Here is a 20,232-nt window from a genome sequence, read left to right as displayed (position 1 = left end):
TAAACAACATACCTGACCGAGGGTACATTCAAAGCCTCCCAGAAAGTCATCATCTTTGAGATCAACAGACTTGTTGTCGATGTCATAAACACCAAACTTTAATTTCTGCACCTTCTCAAAATAATAGTCGATGAGAAATTTTTTTGAGAACTCGGGGTCCTGGCAATTTTTGATTCTCTCCGTACGGTCCACCTCTGGTGATTGAACAATTCAGAAATGAGTCAATGCAGAAACAATGACACATGCATACATATCTCACATTTATTTTATACATAATTTGTTATAAATAGACATATGATATTCATTTATATTTTATATATATTTTCTATTTAGGAATTCTTCTCATGCATTTTTCTTTGAACCTACAAATAATGCCTGCTATACTTTTAGCTGTGTATTACATTTTTGTGTATTTACCTCTGTCCATTGGTCTTCCCCAACACTTTGCAGCAGAACACAGAGGGGATCAGATTTGGATCCAACATCTTTATCCAGCAGATTACTGCAAGAGATGGAGAGCTCGATTTTTGACACACACTGAACGGCCATCTGTAAACAACAGATAAAAATTTTGTGTAAACGTTTTGCCTCAAACAGAACTACTTTGAAGACTCATTAAAAAGCGAGCAGATGTAAGGAAGTGAAAGTTTTCTGACAATGTAAAATCAAAGAACACAATAACGAATGTTCAACACACCATTCATATAGTTTTACAATCAAATATGCTTCGAAAACGAGTAATTGTAAAATAGAAAAAGCAAACAATTAAGACTCATGGTATGACTTTGACTCCACGTTAGCACTAAGAACGAGGGTCACGCCTTAAGAATTATAAAGCGCCACAAACTGTCATTTTTTCTTAAAATAGCAGCGCTCTGTAAATCTAAAACGGACACGCTGTTACAACACGAACTGATATGAGCTAATAACACGAAACAAAAAATAATAACAGCATACCGTTACCCTCAAAAACTTTGACCACTGTAGCAATTTGCACTCTGTGAATCTCTGTTCCGAAACTACTACCCTTTCGTGACTCCACCCTGACAGGCTCGTCATATAAAAGGTGTATTAGACTTAATACAGCTCTGCGCAAACCAATCGCCCTATGACATCAAAATAGCGCGAGAGCAACTCCAAATATGTGTTTTCGAATCGCTCTCGAGGTAATGTGATGTCACCGTCTGCGCAGCGCCTCAAAGTCGAACGCACGTTAAATGAACAAGGCAACGTCATTTACAGTCACTTGACGTGCAATGCTATTGGTCAAAGCGCCAGCTGTACTGCGCAACCATTGGCCAAGAGAGTGTCAATCACAGTACAAGCCCCGCAGGGCAGAACACAGCGTATGCAGCCAACCAACCCAACCCATTCAGTAAGATAAGATTCAATTCCACAGTCACACACATGGCGATAGAGATACACATGCACATGTTCTTCTCAGAAGACATTGAATACATAAAAACCTAAACAAAACAGTTTTGTTTTGTAAACCGACCTTCAGTGCGAAATCAAATACCAGCAGACCTGCACAGTAAACTTATGAAAGTAATGTGGCCGGGAAGGCATTTTGAAGCGTGCAGCATACGTGTTAACAAGATAGATATAAAATGTATATCATACAAAAATACCTGTTTAATAATAGATAATAACGTTTTAATGGGTGCACGAGCTGATAAACTAGTTTAATTGTATTCATACACAATTCATATTCAGACGCCCAACAGTACAAACAACTAGGAGCTTTATGTATGTGGTCTACTTTGTTCTGTTAGTTAGCTCTACAGCACACTGACTAGTCCTGACTGGTTAAACCATAACCTGACGTATGCAAGTGTCAATCATTCAACTAAAACCACAGCACCGTTTGAATCATCACCGCTATGTCTCCATGGCAACACAGGTTTCATAACAAAGTCATTAATATCCGGATACTAGCGTGCGTTTCTATATGTATGAGACTCTATTGTACCTTGTTAACGGGCTTATCTGCCGTCGTTTCAGAGTAAAAAACTAGTTTTTCCGTATAATTTTGAAAAGCATTGAAAATATACATTTTGTATATTCTTTGCCAGATCCAACACTTTCACGTCAGCTTTAATGATTCAGTCACACACAGGCTTAGTCCCAGACCAAAATGTTTGTTTGAGCGGTCTTAACTGAAAACAACTTGCACTGACATACCTTAAAACATATCAAAGCAATTATTTTCCTTAAGATGCACACCATTAATGTTTATTTTCTAAGGGACATTTATAAACACTACTTAAATGTTCTATTTAACTAAGGCTTAATATAAGCCCTGTCTGTAAACCCAGGCCTGTTACTGGGATTACGATGCAAATAAATTGTAGCGTGCCAGCATTAAACTGCACAACGTTTAAGATCTACATATTACTCTTGAATAATATAATTCGCTTATTTATGACAAAATCCTATTAGTATTATCATATCCTATTACTTCACTCTTCTTAAGATGATCAAAATCAATAAAATCAGCCACATATATATTTTCACACAACACTTTATAAAAAGTGGTACAATTTATACATTTGGTATTCAAAGCTCTGATAGCAGCATCCAAGTCCATGGTAGAACTTACCTGAACAACATCAGGAATCAAGTCTCAGCATCAAAAAGGCACAATTAATACATGAAAGCTAGTCAACAAAGCTTGAGAACATAAAAGGCACCCCTCTTGTGTTTTCAGAGTTCAAAACAGTACAAAAGCTAAAAACATCACAAACTTGTGCGCTTCAGAACAGGCCGAATGCAAGAAAATCCAAAGCTTTGAAAAAGAGCATTTTAAGGCAATCCCAAATGACCCCCTTTGATAAAAATACATAGAGGAAGTGAGAAATCCTAAACTGAAATGATACACATGTACTATTTGATGAAACTTTTATACAACAACATACCACTGCATAGAGTAAACCATAGCCAAAACACATCTTGTTAATGTAGTCTGCATGAGAATTGCTTCAATAATAAAATAATACCAGAACTAAGGTATAACACAAGCCAATTCAAAAACGTGCCTTTTTAAATGTCTCATGTGAGACACACTGCATGTGCATACAGACACCAGTAGAGCATTTCATCTTTTATAGATCTATACACAAGTTATATGATTTTTTTGGATAATGTTTTATAAACAAGATTTATGCTGTGCAGAGTAACTGAAACCCATTATTAAATGTAATTTGAGCCTCTCCACTTCAAAGACCAGAACTATATCCACATTGACAGATATATTTATCTGTGACAGCAGTACAGCATGAAATATTACTTAAGAGATAGTTCACTCAAAAATGAAAATTCTGGAATCATTTACTCACCCTGAAGTTGATCAAAACCTGTATAAAATAATTTTTTGTTCTGCTGAACACAAAGGAAGATATTTTGTAACCAAACCAATTTTAGGCACCATTGACTTTTCTACTATGGAAGCCATTGGTGTTACGTTTCCTGCTTGATTACAAAAATCTTCTTTCTGTTTGGCAAAACAGAGAAACGTATACAGGTTTAAAACAACCTGATAGTGTTTAAATGACAGAATTTTCATATTTGGGAAAACTTTCCCTTTAAGTGCTTTAATCTCATCTCAAAAATAGACAATGCAATGCAATCTAAATAAGCCTTACGACAAATGTCATTACAGTTTAAATCAAGTCATAATCATCATCATCCTAATGCAACAGGCAAACAATTAGGAGCTATATTGAGTCACATCAGCACTTTTTTTGTTGAGGATCTCTGTAATAAAAAAAATCTAATGGAAACATTTGAATTATGCAGTTCAAGATGGGAAACAACAAAGTCGCAGCAAAACATTTTTATTGTTCATTTGTGAACAAAGAAAAACGTGGACAGGAGAGAACACAATATCTTGAAGTGTCATCGTTTCAGGAATGGCATTTTATTGACAAAATAGTTCAGCTGGAAAGTATTTACAAGGGAAACAAGCGCTGGAAAGTCAAAATAAACTAATAACAACTCGTCCAATTCAGCAACACTAAAAAAAACCAAGCTTTCAAAAAAAGAAATGAAACGTATTAAACACCACAGCACACATTGTGAAGAGAGCAAAGACAGTTAAATGCATTCATATACATAACATTACAATGCCGCGTTTGCTTGATGAACCCGCTTAGTATTTACAGTAAAGAATTGATTTGACATCTCAGCGGTGTGACAGCAACAGATATTCAGAATACACTCACATTTGCATTTTATTGACAGAGAATAAAACTTTAAGCAGAGGCAAACATTTTAAATGAAGTGTGGATATGCACAAAATGCTTGGCAGCACTTGGTTTGTACATCAGAAAAAAATGCATGGATGCAGCAAGATGAAACATTATATAGAGTAAAATGTTCAAACATGAGCAGATACACAAAATAAATTCTCAGAGTTAAGCATACTTGCCAACTTATATGCACCAGCATAGCTTATAGCCTCTACTACTTCTACTACTACAAAGACGCCACATTTCAGGTTAGCAGATGTGTAATAAGTTAACTCATGATTTGCTTGAAGTCTTTATCACAAAGCTCGAATAGGCATTTAAAAGAAACATTGGACTCAGTTGTATCATGCTTCATGTAACGTCCACAATCTTTTACATATCCAGGAAAAAAATCTAATACTTGTCAGTTTCTTTTTCTGTGCATAAAAACAACTAGATCAGATATTTAGAAAACTGCATCAAAGCATGTTTTTCACCCCAAAGTAATCTTGACTTTCCTCGCCCCAATGGGCCTATCGTTTAGGTCCATAACAGCAGCCGTTGCTTCATCATGGGACTCAAAAGCAACCATTGCTTCCCCAGTGGGCAAACCCTTCTCATTAAATTGTAAACAGACAGAACCAGGCAGCACTTGATAACCATAAAAGAAATCTATAATCTCATCAACTGTGACAGTAAAGGGCATGTTTTGAATTTTGACAATAGTAGGCCGTGAATTACCTGGACCACCGCTGGATGGTCCTCTAAGGTTTTCGGAGGCTGGCCTCTGACCTTGGCTCCCGCCACGATTTTGGCCTGCTGTTTTACGCGATGCTCCGTTATCAAAAGGCGGCATACCCCTTAAGGCCTCTGGCCCACCAACAAAGCCAGTTGGCACACCATTGCCACCAGGTCTGAAACCAGGGTGCTCTAAAACAGGACTTGGTAAGGGAACAGTAAGCGAGACGTCGCCCAAGGCTGCCCCAAGTGGCGGCAAAGGTGGTGGACCTGCTAGTCCGTTACCTGGGGCTGCGAAAGGGTTTACGAATGGGGGACCATTGGCAAAAGTTCCAACAGCATTCCTGAGAAAGCCGAACTCGTCGGCTGTCATACCTGGAAAAGCATGTGGGGGTTGTAGCACTTGGGGCGGGGCCTGTAGGTGTGCATGGGCGTGGGAATTGCCTTGGGATTTCTGTCCTCTTTTAGACTGTGAAGGAGGATTTCTCTCAACCTCTTTCATCTGGTCACAAGTTATTAAATGCACAAAAGCATCTCTGCCATTTAATTTCTGCCTATGCAGTCTCTCAGCTTTAAGTGCATCATCTTCAGTCTTAAACTGCACAATAGCCTGACCAAGACCATTACCATTAGCGTCAACTAGCACCTTAAGACTTTCCTCATAGAGCTGAATGCCATCAAGAAACAGACGGACATCTTTTTTTGTCACGTTATAGGGGATGTTTGTTATGTGAGCGCAAATCTTTGCATTTTTTCCTCCTTCCGAACCTTTGTGATCGCCCTGCAATCGTTTGCGAATGCCATCTATCTTGTCATACATGTTTTTCTTTGTAATGGGGTGCACCTGTATAAATCGACTACCCATGTACTGCATGTGGCATCCAAGGGCAACTTTGTAGTCATTTTCATTTCTGAACTCCAGAAATCCCTCACCAGTTGCCCTGCCATTGGGTCCATATGCAATGTAAATGCTGTCTTCAACTATCTCAAGATTTTTGAAAAACTCAAAGATCTGCTTGTTCTCTGCCTCATACGGGAGTCCTTTCAAATACACACAGAACTCGGAGTTATGGGGGGAACGAGACCTAGCTCGTTCCCGGCCGGAGGGTGAAGACGAGTTGGTACTTCCGCGACGATGTCTATTAAATTCTGCGTCACTAGCTGCTTTGGCATTTACTGTGTTTGCGCTTTCTCTCCAGTGTCTCTCTGTAGCTGGAGAAATTTGAACAAATCTTTGCCCTATCATTCCTGAATGCCTTTTTAAAGCCTCAAAAGAATCTTGAGGTGAATAGAATTTTACCAATGCCCTGCCATTATTTCTTCCCAAGTTGTCTCTAAGCAAACGAACTGACTCGAGACCAAGTCCCTGAAAAAAATCTCTAACTTCACCTTCATTGACTGAAAAAGGAAGCCCATGTAGATAAACATACAACTCATCTGGGTTTGTTGGTGCTGATTTGAAATTATGTTGAAGGTTGAGGGGGTTTAGCGGGTTCAGGGGATTTAGGAACATCGAATTTGGATTTCCGAGAGACAATGGACCAGAAGCTAAACTACCAACTCCAACTGGAGGAGGGACACCTGGGTTAAATGGAGGAAGGGTAGAGAGATGTGGTATGTGTGAAATGGGAGGGACTGGAGGCACTGACGTTAGGGGATTAGCAGCTGGCATTGGAGGCAGTGTGGATATTGGTGGTGGTACTGGCATGGGAGGCATCGGAGGCAAAGTTGGCATGGTGGGCAGAGGAGGTATAGGGGGAGGTACAGAGTTCATGGATGACATAGCAGTTGTCATAGTGGAGCCCAAGCTAAGATTTGGGCTACTGAAATTATTAAAGTTTGGGGGCATGCTTCCCATGGTAGTGGTTGAAAATGTAGGGACTGTCTTGTTGCTGGCAGACTCATGTGCCGAGACTGCTGTAGTGGATGTCGTTGCAGTTGTATTGCTAAAGCTTTGTGCAGTGGTTGACAAGTTGCCTCTTCCACTTCCACCAGTGCTCACCGGTGGACCAGGCCTACTGCCATTTCCTGTGGCAACCTCTGCACTTCCAGATTCAAAACGCCTACGACTTAGCTCAATCATGTTTTGCATTTCGGTTTTGCTACTCAGTAACAGAGACACCTTGGAGCCCTTGATTGCCCCCCCTGTGCGCATCATCCCAAGCCTTGCATCTTCATCTGTGGCGAACACGATAAAAGCCTCACCATGTTCGCCCCCTACAATATGCACACCACCATCCGGGATGGTCAATCCAGAGAAGAAATGTCGTATGTCCATGGTCCCAGCCACAATGGGGAGACCCTGCAAACGGATGACCACAGCCATGCTGAGGTGCAACAAACACACACCTGTAGATGAAAGAAGGCAACGACTGTCAGGATAAAAAAAGTTAACAGAACACACGCAAACAAATCACAAGACGACGATTAAAAGCAGGAACAAAAATTATTTTACCAACAATTATTTGAGAAACCATATTGTAACAACAGCAGAACAAGTAGTAGACAGCAAAGCCATAATGAAACGTTTCAGCTCATCATGTTGAAGTTACCAAAAGCAAACTAACTATACACGTTACAACACAGCAATAATTCAACTTTAACTTATATGATGATTTTCACTGCTTATTTATAATCTCATCCAAACAAGATTGTTACAAAAAATGCCAATTGTCTGACAACTGAGGATCTTGATATAAAATGACACCAACACTGACTTTAATAAAACTAGGTGATTTACTGACCACAAAGTTCCCACAAATATGGACTAAGAAATTACCATGACCTTCAAGTTTCCTTTAATATAAAGATTCCAATTATAAATTAATTTCAGCCAATTAAAGATTGTAGAGCATAGCATATCTAGAACCACTTATATTCACCACAAAAATTCTCGTTAATTTGATATTATTAATTTCCATGACTTTTCAGACATGGAAATTTTACAATTCCATGATATTTCCAGTTTTTTCATGACTGTGGGAACCTTCTGACAAGTGAAATTCAATGTCTTCATCGTTTAGACACCAACTAGTCGCTTTAAAACAAGCTTTTAATGCTTTTAATTAGGGCTGCAAGATATATTGAAATACCACATATGTGCATGCATATTGAAATGTTTTGCCATAACAGAATGATAATAAAGCTTTAAAAAAAGTGCATGGAAAGAATTATGCTGCTTTCAGACCAGCCGCGGTAAAGGTGTCAAGTAGGGCTGTGACGATTAATCGTGCAAATGCGCTTTTTCTCAATGAATGAATTACGGTGAAATGCCACCACATCCAAAAGCCAGAGGGCGCTTGTGTAAAAACAGCATGTGCACCACAGAAGTAGCAGCATTACAAAAGCTCATAGATATATACACTAGATGTCGCCTTGGGGTTCTAAGCATGCGTCAAAATCGCCGGCATCTTGAAACGGGTCTTGTCATAGGACGTAGCTAGGTAATGCTACCATCTCTGCCTGTACTTCGAATTCATGGACTTTCATTTTCATAATATCAAAACTTACATTTTTTTCTGGATTCAATGCTAAATACATGTCTGACTGTTGAAACGAACCAAAAAGAAAACCAAGAAAATCGCATTCATGACAATTTATGGTGATTTTATTTCCGTTACATTATTGCCTACAATGACACTGATGCGGGGTTCCCGTTTTAAGATTGCGGCTCGATTTGACGCATTCGGTCCAATGAACTGCCGTAGCCAAGACGTCATCTAGTGTACATATCTATGACAAACGCTATTCCAGGAAAAGTCTAAAGGGATATAAATATCCCTGTTCTTCTTTACATTGTTTCAGGTATTTTCATGATATGAAAACTATTTTTAATGATTTTGTTTGACAAGTGTTGCTTTTTTAAATTCACATTATAAACGACTCAAACTCATAGTGATTTAAGGTTGATAAGGACTTCCTACTGATCACAAAGCCGTAGTACACGCACAAACACAGAATCGATTTCAGGCAGGTCTTTTTAATGGGGAAAGCGCTGAATCGTCAAAGCCCTAGCGTCAAGCGATTTCAATGTTAAGTCAATGTAATGGCGCGATTCCACCTTGTTCACGCAAAAATGGCGCGAATTGAGCGTTGCCGTGGGAAACGTGCGAGTTGAAAAATTTGAACTTTCAAGGAAAAATGCATTGATTACAGGAAGCAAGCGGAGTCGCAAAAGCCTAAGGAAGGCCTTCCCATGACACAAATTTCCGCGTGAATGTCTCAATGACTAGAATTTCACGTGCGAATGAAGCGAGTAAACTCAAAATGTTCAAGCGACAAACTAGACGCTGTAGACGCAAATTTGACACCTCAATGTGAACCCACGGTTAGACCTTTGCAGATAGCCAAGAGACTGGTGACACGGAGCATGATTATTTATTATAAGGAAAAATGTAAAACAAATGTTTGTTAAATAATGTACAGCTTTAAATATATTTTATTATAAATTAAACAGATTTACACAACATTAAAGTATTACCACGTCACTTTAATTAGCAAGCCATCACATTTTTCTTCAATATCGTGCAGCCCTAATTTTTTATCATTTTATTCTCTTTTCTCACTGCATGCAGCTATCAACAACCTAAAATATCATTTAAAAATCACTGTACATTCCAAATGCAAACCAAACACGGTCACCTCATGTAAAAACAATGAATATAGTCAACAATTTTTACAAGATGAAAGCATGCGATTTTATTATAATATTTAGCAAAAACAAATAATACAAAATATCAACCTTCTGGATACTTTATTAAATTTTAAATCTTTAGATTCTTTCTAAATCTCCAAAATTAAGACCCCTCCAAAGCTTACCTGTATTAAAAGTGCTGCTTCGTTACAAGTTGCACAGGATACCCAAGCCAATCCTGACGGCAATCATTTAAAATCAATTCTCGACTGTAATAAAAAGAATAAATGGAGGCAAAAATACGTAAACAGCATTAAAACAGGCCAGTGATATCCATCCAAGTAAACCATTCAGTGCCAGCAAAATTCAAGCCCATTTAGTAACAATCTACGTTTAGATACGAGAAAAGCAAAACTAAGTAAACTGAAGCATCGTTTGTGCACATCAGACATTTGGCCAGCTGCTTCGCAAAACCATTCATTAAAATAGGTGTTAAAATGCATGCATCTCATGTATTTCATGTTTAACCCCAGCAAACACAAAAACATTAATATAAAACAGCAATTTTCCAATACAAATCAGAAAAGAAAATAGAGAAAAACAGATTTGGTCCTTTACAGAGTGAGTTGTGAAATGTAATAATGTGGAAAATTAGTGAACAACATGTTAGCAACAAACCATCTACCTTCAGTTCCAACCTAAAACCCTATTTATACTTCTCCGTCAATTTGAACGTCAATGCCTATGCGTTGGCGTGAAGCATACACCGTAGCCTGACACAAACCTATCCAAAACTGTAACAACGCGCCAGTTCTACGCAGACCGCAAGCACTGTGATTGGTCTGCTAGAACACCCCTCAGCATGTAAAAAAAATTAAATCAGCGTCACAGTTCCTCATGCGCATTTCCGCTTGCAATAGTGAAAACAAAAATGGACAAAGTTATATTTAACAACTCAAGCTGTAACAAACGTCTATGTCTATTTACCTCCATCACTGCTGCTGATGCTTCTCCAACAACGTACACAACAAACTTTATCTTCTTCTGCTTTTGTCTTGATACTGTAACATGCCCATGTACATTGCCTACTAGGGATCTGACTGTGTAATTGCGGGATAGGTCCGGTGCAGAAGTATAATTTGCACTTAACTTAAGTATTTTCAATTGCCAAAGATTAAACTTGCAAAAAATAGACAGATAAGCCTCTGTATCCCATTTCTGGATACAAACCGACACACACTTCCCAGTTCATACAACCACTGGAAAAATGTTTGCAGTCTTGTTTAGGATCCTCACACACAGACACAAGAAAATAATTGTGTTTAGCCAATGGTATTTAAATCTGAACAAAACATAAGGATCAATCACCTCCACAAAACCAGCCTATATCTGTAAAAATGCATAGTTTTGACCCAATTAAATGTAGACCTATATTTCATCCAACTACTACATTTATGTCCAGGATTATGCTTGAGGTTAAATGTCTTGAGAAACAAGAACAAGCCACAGTGACAAACACTACACCAACCTAAAAAAACAAAAAAACTAACTGGTTATGTGTTTTCAAAAATACTTCAACTAAAAGATTCCAATATTAGCAGAAATGTTTTAACTAATTTTACAAGACACCAAACAATACAGTCCTGGCGTTTGAAGAACTCACCATAAAAACACACACACAATAAAATCTTTATGTGGACGCTAAATTTTCACAATATAATTAGATAGAAACTTGTCACTGCATTGAATATATAACTTATATTAAAAAAATGCATCCAGAACACATTGCCATTTGTGGGTCAGATAGAGCCTGCTCGCGCTTGCAGCTTGGTTCTGCATGAACAACTCGACATAAATAAGCCAGTTATAGCAGTAAAAACCAAACATGTATGATCATAAGTTCAAGAAAAAGCTTTGAAACACAACACTGCTTGATTTCCTAAGTGAATTTGTCTGTTTTATTAGAGTTTAATAATAACAATCACAGCATGGCGTCACTAGCCATTCAATCCAGCGAGATGACAAAATGGCGTGCAAGCGTCGTCTGTATTTACCAGCGAAAAAAGGGTAGATGAACAAACACCGTTGCTATTTTATTGGTTTTACAGAGCAACACAACACGTCTCAAACATGAAAAAATAAACATTGCCTTGTAGTACAAAAAAACTTATCTGTGCATTAACCATAAAAACTCACACCCTAGCTTGTAGCTCACAAACACAATGCCCTAACCCGTCAAACTCCCAAAATTGTTGCATTTTACAAATGTCGACATGTTGTTTTACTATATAAAATACCGTGTGTGAATTGATGTACTCTGTATATTCTTACCGAAATTATTTGTCTTAATAGATCTTTTAATTACAAAAGACGTGGCTCTTCAGTTGCCGTTTTCCACCTCTTGTTCTTCAGTGTCTGCTCATACTGAAGCAGTTTAGTCGATACTGTGAAAAGGGCTGTTATGCAAAGCGCATGCGCCACAGTACGCAAACCACTAAATACTAGTAGGCGGTTTGTATTATGAGGGCGTTGCAATCCACAAGGTCCCTATGTAGTGTTCTTTTAATGTCTAATCCCCCAACATTGGATATTAGTATAAATCCATTTATCTGATAAAATGGTTTGTTTTGAATATTCTGCAACAGACAACACTTAAATCACGCATAATGTTTTTCACTGTATTTTAGCCAAACCTCTGTACCTTAAGTTTCTATTGGTCAGTGATTAATGAGATGCACCGATGTATCTTAAGATGGCCGCAAACCCCCTGAAGTCCACTTACAAGGGCACTATTTGAGGATTGGAACCCACCTAACGTTACAGAAAAGCCGTTTCTCAATCTGAAGGCTGCAGCCTCCGGATGTCGCATTTATAGGCTGCATCCGTCATAAAGACTGTCTTGTTTCAGTATATTATCGATTATTAAGTTGACTGTTATTCGTAGTTAATCGTAAATTGTTTTAATATGCTTATACCTTGCCAATGCAATGCTCAGTTAACTGAAATAAACCAGGCTTGATGACGTATGTATCATATACATGCTACCTCCGCAGGCTGGAGCCTTCGAATTGAGAAACGCCTAAATATGAGATTTAAAGATACATGTGATACATATAATTACATGTATTTCTTATAATTTGCCTTAATTTGTATGCACGTGTATGTTACTTCTATAATCATGTAAATCCATACAGAAAAGTCATGAACATTAGACTGAACATATTTGGTTCAATACAAATCCTCATTGCTACTATTTTTTATATTGCATGGATAATTATATTAAGAGTTCAAATAATAAACTTTTATATTATGCTATATTGTGATGTATTTCCAAACAAGGGATTGGTTGTGCGACTTTTATTTTGGCAATATGCGAAAGCGGAAGGACTCGAGTAATGGTTTACTTCCTGTTTCAAACGCGTGTGGATGTCCACGCGGAAAGTTGTTGATCTGTTTTTATTTAGTACTGTCAGTTAAACTATTTGCGGTGTAAAGCAACCCCCGTAATATTTTATTAGGATTAATAAGACCAAGACTTTATATATTCTGTGGATAATATGGTCCGAGCACGAAGGTAACGAACGTCATATTTAAGTTTTTGCTGTTTTTTCTTGTTAACTCAATGAACAAACTTTTGTCATACGTAGTAGATGTATGCAATTTGAATCTTTAAAGTTGTTATTTATTAATCTATTTATATTTTTAAGAAATGCATTGTATTCTAAAATATTTTTAATAATAAATAGCATGGAATTTATATTGAATCAGATTTCTTGGCTGGACAATATGTTGATCAATAAAATAAACATGCAGCACAAAGCTTGCTTTTTACTAATGTGCTGCTTTATTTCATAGGGCAGTCAAAAAGCCCAGAGCAAAGAAGCAACAGCAATATGACAGTGATGACCCTGATACTTATATACGTGAAGGCATTCCAGATAAGGTAACATTCTGGGGTAAATTTGTATATGTTTGTCTGCCCTTTTCCCTTTGGTTTATGGTTGTTAACACCTTTTTTGGTTTTCTCCTGTCAGAAATCTTCAAAGTATGTGGAGGATAAAGTAGATGAATTTCACAATGAGAAAATCTCAGTAAGTTTTTCTTCTGTCGTCTTTGTGTATGACTGTAAACTGTATCACATTGTGGAAGCAAATCTTTGGGTCTGATGCCATTTAAATTATGTATACACAAGCAAAAAGCTGGTACGCAAATTTTAGATATTGTGATTAAAAAAAATCTGCGTTATGCATACATAATCTTACTTAAGATCTTAAGGTTAATAAATGCAAGCCATTTTTGTATTAATGTTCCAACTTTACATGTCGTGTGTTAAGGAATCATATCCAGAACTTTGTGTCAATTAATTGATTCAGAATTTATAATGGCCTTAAATGATCTTACATTGAGTATTATAAGAGATTTCTCCTGTTTTTGTAAACGCCAAAACAAAAGTTTGTATATTATATATGCTTGCATGTTTTCTATTTAATGGGCATTTGTCTGAAATATGTATTATATAATATTTGACCATTATCTGTAGAAACTCTTGGCCCAAGGGGTTCAAGAGGACAGCGATCAAGAGGATGAATATGATGAGGTAAGCAATTGTTTTAGTTTTTCAAAAAGCTTTTTTGACCTCTTCAGCTGTGTTTGTTAAGCATGATAAAAAAAAATTTTCAGGAAGAAGTCATGCCCTTAAAGCTTCCTGAGTCAGATGATGATGATGATGAAGATGATGAGGCAGACAATAATGAGGAGGGGACCGATATGGAGAGTGACCTGGAAGGGATAAAAGATGACGGTAATGTTTTAAAATAATAATAATATATTATGGTTTATTTTGCAAAAAATAAAATAAATTCTTCTGGCCATAGCTCTGACACTCATTTTCTTTCTCTATAGATCTCCCAAATGACATGGCTTGGGGAAACAAAAAGAAGATATTCTATGATTCAGATTATGTCACCAAAAGTAAGCATTTTTCACATTTACATACTTTATGTGCATAAATGTGCATACGGACTTATATATAAATTATGCTACATACAGTATGTTTTATTTCTGTAAAGCATGTTGAATTTGTATATTTTGCAGAGGGCAAATCTCTTGAAGAGATTGAGGCCGAAGACAAAGAAGAGGAAGAGGAGGCCAAAAACGTTCAACGGCGATTGGCGGCCAACCTGAGCGAGGAAGACTATGATCTTAACCTGCTTGAGGTATTCCATTAGTATTCCAAAGGATATCGGTACAGTTCAGAATGTTCCCTTCAGATCATTCATAAGTCGTTGTATTAATTCTGTGGTCCGTTAGGAGTTTACAGCGGAGGTTGAAGCGCAGAAGGCAGCAGAAACAGAGGAAAGGATTGTGAAGGACTTAAAAACAATGTCACAGAAAGAAAAGCTCAAAATGCTAAAGAAAGAATCACCGGAATTGTTGGAACTCATCCAGGATTTCAAAGCAAAGGTAGAGGCATAAAGCAATGATGTTTTCATGACTAAATTGCATTGAGGTTGTTTACACCTGGCATTAAGATCCATTTTGGTCGATCGGATCACAAGTGGACGGCACAGTGGACTCTGACCTAATATTAATCAATTTAAACCCATCACTCCCTTGCTCGCGTTTAAGCGAAAGCAGAGGGACTTGGCCACAGACCATCCCCTTAGAAAATCAGGACAGAAGTGGTCGAAAAAAGAGACGGATTAAAATACCAGGTGTAAACGTTAATGCGTCTCTCTCGTCCACTTGTGATCCCATCGACCAAAACGCATCTTAATACCAGCCTCTAATGGTACATTCACACGGGGCATAAGCGTTAACGCTTAAAGGAACAGTATGTAAGAAATTTATATCAATTAATTATAAAATGACCCTGATGTGTCACTAGACATTAAGAAATGAATTTCATTTCAAATACTTGTATCACTCACAACAGTGGTCTGGCCAGGATATGGTCATTTAAAAAGTGGAGTTGCAGCCCTCAACTGATGTTTATGTTGTCATGTTGTGTATTGGCCACCAGTTGTGTGATTGCAGTACCAGTTTTGGCTACAAGTTTTGTGATTGCTGTATCAGTTTTGGCCACAATCCTACATACTGTTCCTTTAATGGAAGGCTTGTCTGAAGCGTGGCCAACAGCCAATCACAGTGGCCGCAACCTATGCTCCTGTCTTCCATAAACGTAATTGGCTGGCTCTGCCTAGGTAATTTGCATAAAGGCGATCTGATTGGCTGACGCATGCGTTGCCGCTTGAAAAGTTGAGAAATGTTCAACTTCTGCCACGAGCAACGGCACTGACGCGACGCCGATTGATCCACAATTCAGTTCGGTAACGCATGACATCACCCATTAAAAGTGAATGGGAAGCGTTAACGCTTACGCCCCGTGTGAATGCACCATCATACATGATAAAGACTTGCACTCGATGTGGTTATACAGTATTGCTCAATTTAAGTTGTCATTGCATGGTTAGCTTACAGAGTTAAGGGATGAGGTTCAGCCCCTTGTGGATATGGTTAAAGATGGAAGGATCCCCCCTGGAAAGGTGTGTTAAATCTTCAGAAGTATTGCTGGGAATGTTTCTTCTTTTTAATTTCTAATGTGTATACTGATGTAAATTGTAAATACATTATTTGACTAAAACCTATTTCTTGCCTTCATATCATTTTCTTCCCTCTAGGGTGCGAATTATCTCCTTACCAAACAGCAGCTTTATCTTAAGTAAGCATTCCTTTACATTTTGCATACGGTTACACTACCATTGCACTATATTTTTACGCTACATGCTACTAAATTACAGTCTGATTTTTCCTTCTTTCCAGCTATTGCACAAACATTAGTTTTTATTTGGTTCTAAAAGCGAAGCGAATTTCCGCACATAATCATCCTGTGATTGAGAGACTGCTGACATACAGAAATCTAAGTATAACCAAAGTTTTGTATTTCTTTTCAACTGAATAATTTATCAGATGGTTGCATGTGTTTTTCAGCATTTTGACTGTATGTTTGGAAGCAAAACATCTCATTATTTTTTTTATACAGCTGATAAATGAACTAGGCAACGTAGATGCTAGACTGGCTCCTCAACTGCGTCAACTTCTCTCTGAAGACCAGCAGGACAGGACCGCAAAGAGATCAGTGGGCAGCAAACACACCAAAACCAAAGTAAGTCTACCTTGAATTGTATAGTTATGTTTAGTTATTTGCTTCATTTGGCTTATGCTGAGTCTAATGTCTTGTTTTAAGGTGCCAGAAGAGGCTAAGTTGGAGACGGCCGAGGCGTCTGACTCAGATGAGGAAGCAAATCTGCGCTTCTATAATGCTATGGCGGAGAGGCAGAAACTGAAGAGGAAGAAGAGCGAACCTCAATACGAAGACGAGTAAGTCTGTTTAAAGTAAGAGTGAAGTTAAGTGACTGTCAAGTCTTCTGCTTTTAACCCATCCAAGTAAGTAAACAAACACTCATTGCAATTCGTGAACACACACACCTGGAGCACTGGGGAGAAGATGTAGAAAACGTGCCTTGCTCAAGGGCACCTCGGTCGCATCCTGCTGGCCATGAGACTTGAACCACTGACCTTTGGGTTACAAGCCCAACTCTCTTACTATTAGGCTACGCTCTTGTGGTCTGTCATGATTGGAGCAATAGAAACCTTACTGTCATTCATTGCATTTCCAGATTGATGGAGGAGGAAGAGGTGGAAGGAGATGCTAAACGAAAGATCACTTATCAGGTGAAGTGTTGCTGTTTAACTACATCCAACTCGCACATTTTTTTTAAAAGAGGATGTGTGTAAAGATCTGACTAATATTATGTCACTATCATTTTTTAACAATATGACTTATGTCCGTTTTGGTTACAGATGTCGAAGAACAAAGGGCTCACACCCAAGCGGAAGAAGATCGATCGCAATCCCAGAGTCAAGCACAGAGAGAAGTTCAGACGTGCACAGATTCGTAGGAAGGGTCAGGTAGGTGTCAGGATTCATCCCAAGCTTGTAAATAAGGTAAATACTGTTTTAGATAGATGCTGAATGCAAAATGTGTGTTTCAGGTTCGTGAGGTGCACCGCGAGGAGACGAGATACAGTGGAGAATGGTCTGGTATTCGTGCTGGAGTTAAGAGAAGCGTCAAACTCAAGTGATAAATCTAGCTGTGATCCTCAATCAAGCTTATTGATTATATACTCACTATTCCAGATACCAACAAATATGTATTGTTATACAGCTAAAAAAAATAGGCATATGTCCAATGAAAGTTATCAAAGGAATGGAGAAATGATTTTGTGAAATGATGTGCTGTTATAGTTTAAGTATTAAAAAAAGTCTAACATATATAAATATTTGAGAGTTTATTGTTCTTTTCATACATACTATATTGTTGAAAAGCAACTGGTAATGCATTGTGATTTAGTGCAGACAGACTTAAAATCTGATTAACATGAAAAAAAGCAGTGTTATATTCAGTATGTTAGCCTAAAACCATTCAAGCATAAGGTTTCCAAATTTTTTTTGTTTTTAGTTTTTTCCCCAGATGGTTATATTTTTAATTATTTTAATTATATAGTACTCATTGTCATGGATCACAAGATGTTACAGGTCACAACAATGTTTTTTTTTTCTTTAAAAAGTGTCTTATATAATCAAATCAAAAATCATGATTGTCTGTTCTCTGATTTAGTGTCAATTCCGTTACTGTCAAACTTCTGTTACATACTGTCAACACTGATCCATGACAATGAGTGCCAAATTATTATAATTATTTAAAATATAACAATGACTTTGGACACCAAATGTACATGCAATTATTCTCATTTGTGCCTAACCTATGGAGGATAAAACAGGATTTATATAGCTCTCCATCTGTAGACAAAAGAAAATGATTTGTTTTGCTGCTATTTCATAAAGCTTCTTAACACTGAAATATTAGATAACCACAATTAGATCCAATTTTTAACCTTGATTGTTTGTTACATGATCCCAGATCTGCCTTCAAGAGCAACTTTAGTTGAAATGCAAAGAATCAAACGCTTTTCATACTTGAGACATAAATTGACTGTGTGCTGAGGTCAGATTGCTGACAATCCTTTCTTCAATTTCTACATCTCTCTGCACTTCCTCGTCTGTGAGGATTAACTCTTGTTGTGTGTCCTTGGTGACAACTACCACGTATCCACGGCGGGTGTCAAGAACATTCGCAACCACTGCCTGGTGGTTATAAGTGTCTAAGGCTCGACGTGCTCGCTCCAAAAGAATGGAGGGATCGGTTTCCAGCTTGAAAGAGATGACGAAAGCCTGAGGTGCCCAGTCCTTCACCAACGGGGAGAGCATCTTGGGAACCATCTTCATACTTATCTGAGCAACAAAATAGAATGTGTTAGTTGGAGCCAACTAAGAGTAACTCCAAATCTATTTTTTTAGCATTTTATACAACACCTGAAGTGGACCATTGGAGGATTGAATTTTGTGTTCTGGCATTTCAGATGCCGGTATATAAAAGTCAGAAACAGCCGCAGCCAGATAAAACATAGCTTTGGATCCTAGGAGAAAAAAGTAAAGAATATGCATGTGTGATGTATATATTTACATAAATAGCCACTACAAATGCCTGAAGTGAACATCCACAAAATGACAAGTTATCATCACCTATAGAGTTTAAAGCCTGAGCTGAAGCCTTGAGAAGATGAAGATACTCCGATAAAGTGTTGAATTCCACTGGCAGCAGTAATCCATTCGCTTTCACTTCCTGATACCGTGTGAGAACCTGTCCGATGTTTGGAAGCACCTTCTGATCCACCACAACCTCAGTGTCCTTCTTATCAATCTGTAATCTTAATCCGTCCAGTAAATTAACCCCAGTGTACAGTCGAGAGTATGGATAGAGAGAACGATGCCTATGCAGAAAGATCACTGCATAACCAGAATCGAGGAAATACTCAGCAGAAGATGCCCCTCTTCGACCGCTGCTGAAGTTGTCCAAAAAACGTACAGTTCGGGACTCCAGGGGAACTTTAGTGCCTCCTGATGTTATCAGAACTACTTTGCGACCAGCTGATCCATGACGTTCAGCAAACTCAGCCATGAGCTTCTTGACCTCCTCTACATGAGAGGGGACTGCAAACTCTTTTGACAGTCCTACATCCACTGCACCTGAGGGCTCAGAGTGGGCCATTGTAAACCTGAAAGATAAAGTATTTGTGTGCTGTGCACATTAAGAAGGTATTAAAAACGTGTAGAAGAATACGTATGAAAACACATCCTACAGTACATAACACATGAATCAGTAAGGTCAGGATACTCGACTAATGCCAAGCAGGTTTGTAGTTTGAATTTCAGCAGGAGTGCAACAATGAATATAAAGTAAGTATACAGAGTTCACATTTGTTAACAACATAAGATATTCTCGCTGGCTGCGTTTGCTTATTTATTACCGTGATAATATGAATAAAAATCGTAGGCAAAACGCGACTTTTACCTGTTTAGACAGTGAGTGATTAAACCACCAGAAATAAACCGTGAAAAAATGTAATGCAGACTTGTTAGGGCGAATGACCATAAACTTGCACAAATAAAGTAATGCAATGAGATGTCACTTCCCTTAGCTTACTGCCTGAAGTGCGCGCATGCGCAACT

The 20,232-nt window shown here is 38.0% G+C and overlaps 4 protein-coding genes across 10 annotated transcripts in view; 1 reads left to right on the top strand and 3 right to left on the bottom strand.

Moving 5' to 3' along the window:
• The window catches only part of cpne1 (copine I), a 20,378-nt gene extending 8,308 nt beyond the window's left edge, over nucleotides 1–12,070 (bottom strand). For 2 of the 5 annotated variants that reach the window (XM_073876105.1, XM_073876104.1), the window contains exons 1-3: nucleotides 958–1,072; nucleotides 418–549; nucleotides 13–192 (exon numbers count right to left, since the gene is read on the bottom strand). In XM_073876105.1, coding sequence (XP_073732206.1) covers nucleotides 13–192; nucleotides 418–549; nucleotides 958–1,059 — 414 coding nt within the window. In that variant the 5' untranslated portion in view covers nucleotides 1,060–1,072. Of the gene's footprint in view, nucleotides 1–12; nucleotides 193–417; nucleotides 550–957; nucleotides 1,090–9,785; nucleotides 9,870–11,931 lie in introns of those variants that run through there. The other 3 variants (XM_073876108.1, XM_073876107.1, XM_073876106.1) reach the window with 3 other exon arrangements.
• On the top strand, nucleotides 1,242–17,942 carry utp3 (UTP3 small subunit processome component). Of its 2 annotated transcripts, none has more exons than XM_073876109.1 (16): nucleotides 1,242–1,375; nucleotides 13,456–13,543; nucleotides 13,635–13,691; nucleotides 14,141–14,197; nucleotides 14,281–14,401; nucleotides 14,503–14,571; nucleotides 14,695–14,816; nucleotides 14,911–15,063; nucleotides 16,074–16,145; nucleotides 16,281–16,321; nucleotides 16,423–16,523; nucleotides 16,647–16,765; nucleotides 16,847–16,980; nucleotides 17,280–17,334; nucleotides 17,464–17,571; nucleotides 17,655–17,942. In XM_073876109.1, exons 1-16 carry the CDS (start codon nucleotides 1,257–1,259, stop codon nucleotides 17,742–17,744), a joined length of 1,506 nt encoding a protein of 501 aa, XP_073732210.1. In that variant the 5' UTR covers nucleotides 1,242–1,256; the 3' UTR covers nucleotides 17,745–17,942. The 2 variants fall into 2 exon arrangements, with proteins under 2 accessions (XP_073732210.1, XP_073732211.1); XM_073876110.1 differs by lacking the exon at nucleotides 1,242–1,375 and adding an exon at nucleotides 12,991–13,174 and having other exon boundaries at nucleotides 16,423–16,521; nucleotides 16,645–16,765.
• On the bottom strand, nucleotides 3,904–11,987 carry rbm12 (RNA binding motif protein 12). Its single transcript, XM_055184916.2, has 3 exons — nucleotides 11,932–11,987; nucleotides 9,786–9,869; nucleotides 3,904–7,316 (listed from the first exon to the last, which is right to left on the bottom strand). Exon 3 carries the CDS (start codon nucleotides 7,291–7,293, stop codon nucleotides 4,723–4,725), a length of 2,571 nt encoding a protein of 856 aa, XP_055040891.1. The 5' UTR covers nucleotides 7,294–7,316; nucleotides 9,786–9,869; nucleotides 11,932–11,987; the 3' UTR covers nucleotides 3,904–4,722.
• Nucleotides 17,939–20,232, bottom strand: ppcs (phosphopantothenoylcysteine synthetase). Of its 2 annotated transcripts, none has more exons than XM_055184924.2 (4): nucleotides 20,075–20,232; nucleotides 19,246–19,801; nucleotides 19,036–19,139; nucleotides 17,939–18,954 (listed from the first exon to the last, which is right to left on the bottom strand). In XM_055184924.2, exons 1-4 carry the CDS (start codon nucleotides 20,153–20,155, stop codon nucleotides 18,634–18,636), a joined length of 1,062 nt encoding a protein of 353 aa, XP_055040899.2. In that variant the 5' UTR covers nucleotides 20,156–20,232; the 3' UTR covers nucleotides 17,939–18,633. The 2 variants fall into 2 exon arrangements, with proteins under 2 accessions (XP_055040899.2, XP_055040900.2); XM_055184925.2 differs by having other exon boundaries at nucleotides 19,246–19,778; nucleotides 20,075–20,231.

This window comes from Misgurnus anguillicaudatus, chromosome 14, assembly GCF_027580225.2.
Source record: "Misgurnus anguillicaudatus chromosome 14, ASM2758022v2, whole genome shotgun sequence".
NCBI lineage: Eukaryota > Metazoa > Chordata > Actinopteri > Cypriniformes > Cobitidae > Misgurnus > Misgurnus anguillicaudatus.
This window is presented reverse-complemented; position numbering and strand designations above follow the sequence as displayed.

What these genes read in the sequence shown, in the direction of transcription:
- ppcs (XM_055184924.2), bottom strand. Translation starts at nt 20,155, where the DNA reads ATGGTCATTCGCCCTAACAAGTCTGCATTACATTTTTTCACGGTTTAT. An exon ending in TCAGGCTTTAAACTCTATAG is followed by an intron (nt 19,140 to 19,245) that starts GTGATGATAACT and finishes TTTTTCTCCTAG; the next exon opens with GATCCAAAGCTATGTTTTAT. An exon ending in CCTCCAATGGTCCACTTCAG is followed by an intron (nt 18,955 to 19,035) that starts GTGTTGTATAAA and finishes TTTGTTGCTCAG; the next exon opens with ATAAGTATGAAGATGGTTCC.
- rbm12 (XM_055184916.2), bottom strand. Translation starts at nt 7,293, where the DNA reads ATGGCTGTGGTCATCCGTTTGCAGGGTCTCCCCATTGTGGCTGGGACC.
- utp3 (XM_073876109.1), top strand. Translation starts at nt 1,257, where the DNA reads ATGCTATTGGTCAAAGCGCCAGCTGTACTGCGCAACCATTGGCCAAGA. An exon ending in TCCAGGATTTCAAAGCAAAG is followed by an intron (nt 15,064 to 16,073) that starts GTAGAGGCATAA and finishes TTGCATGGTTAG; the next exon opens with CTTACAGAGTTAAGGGATGA. An exon ending in AGATTCGTAGGAAGGGTCAG is followed by an intron (nt 17,572 to 17,654) that starts GTAGGTGTCAGG and finishes TGTGTGTTTCAG; the next exon opens with GTTCGTGAGGTGCACCGCGA.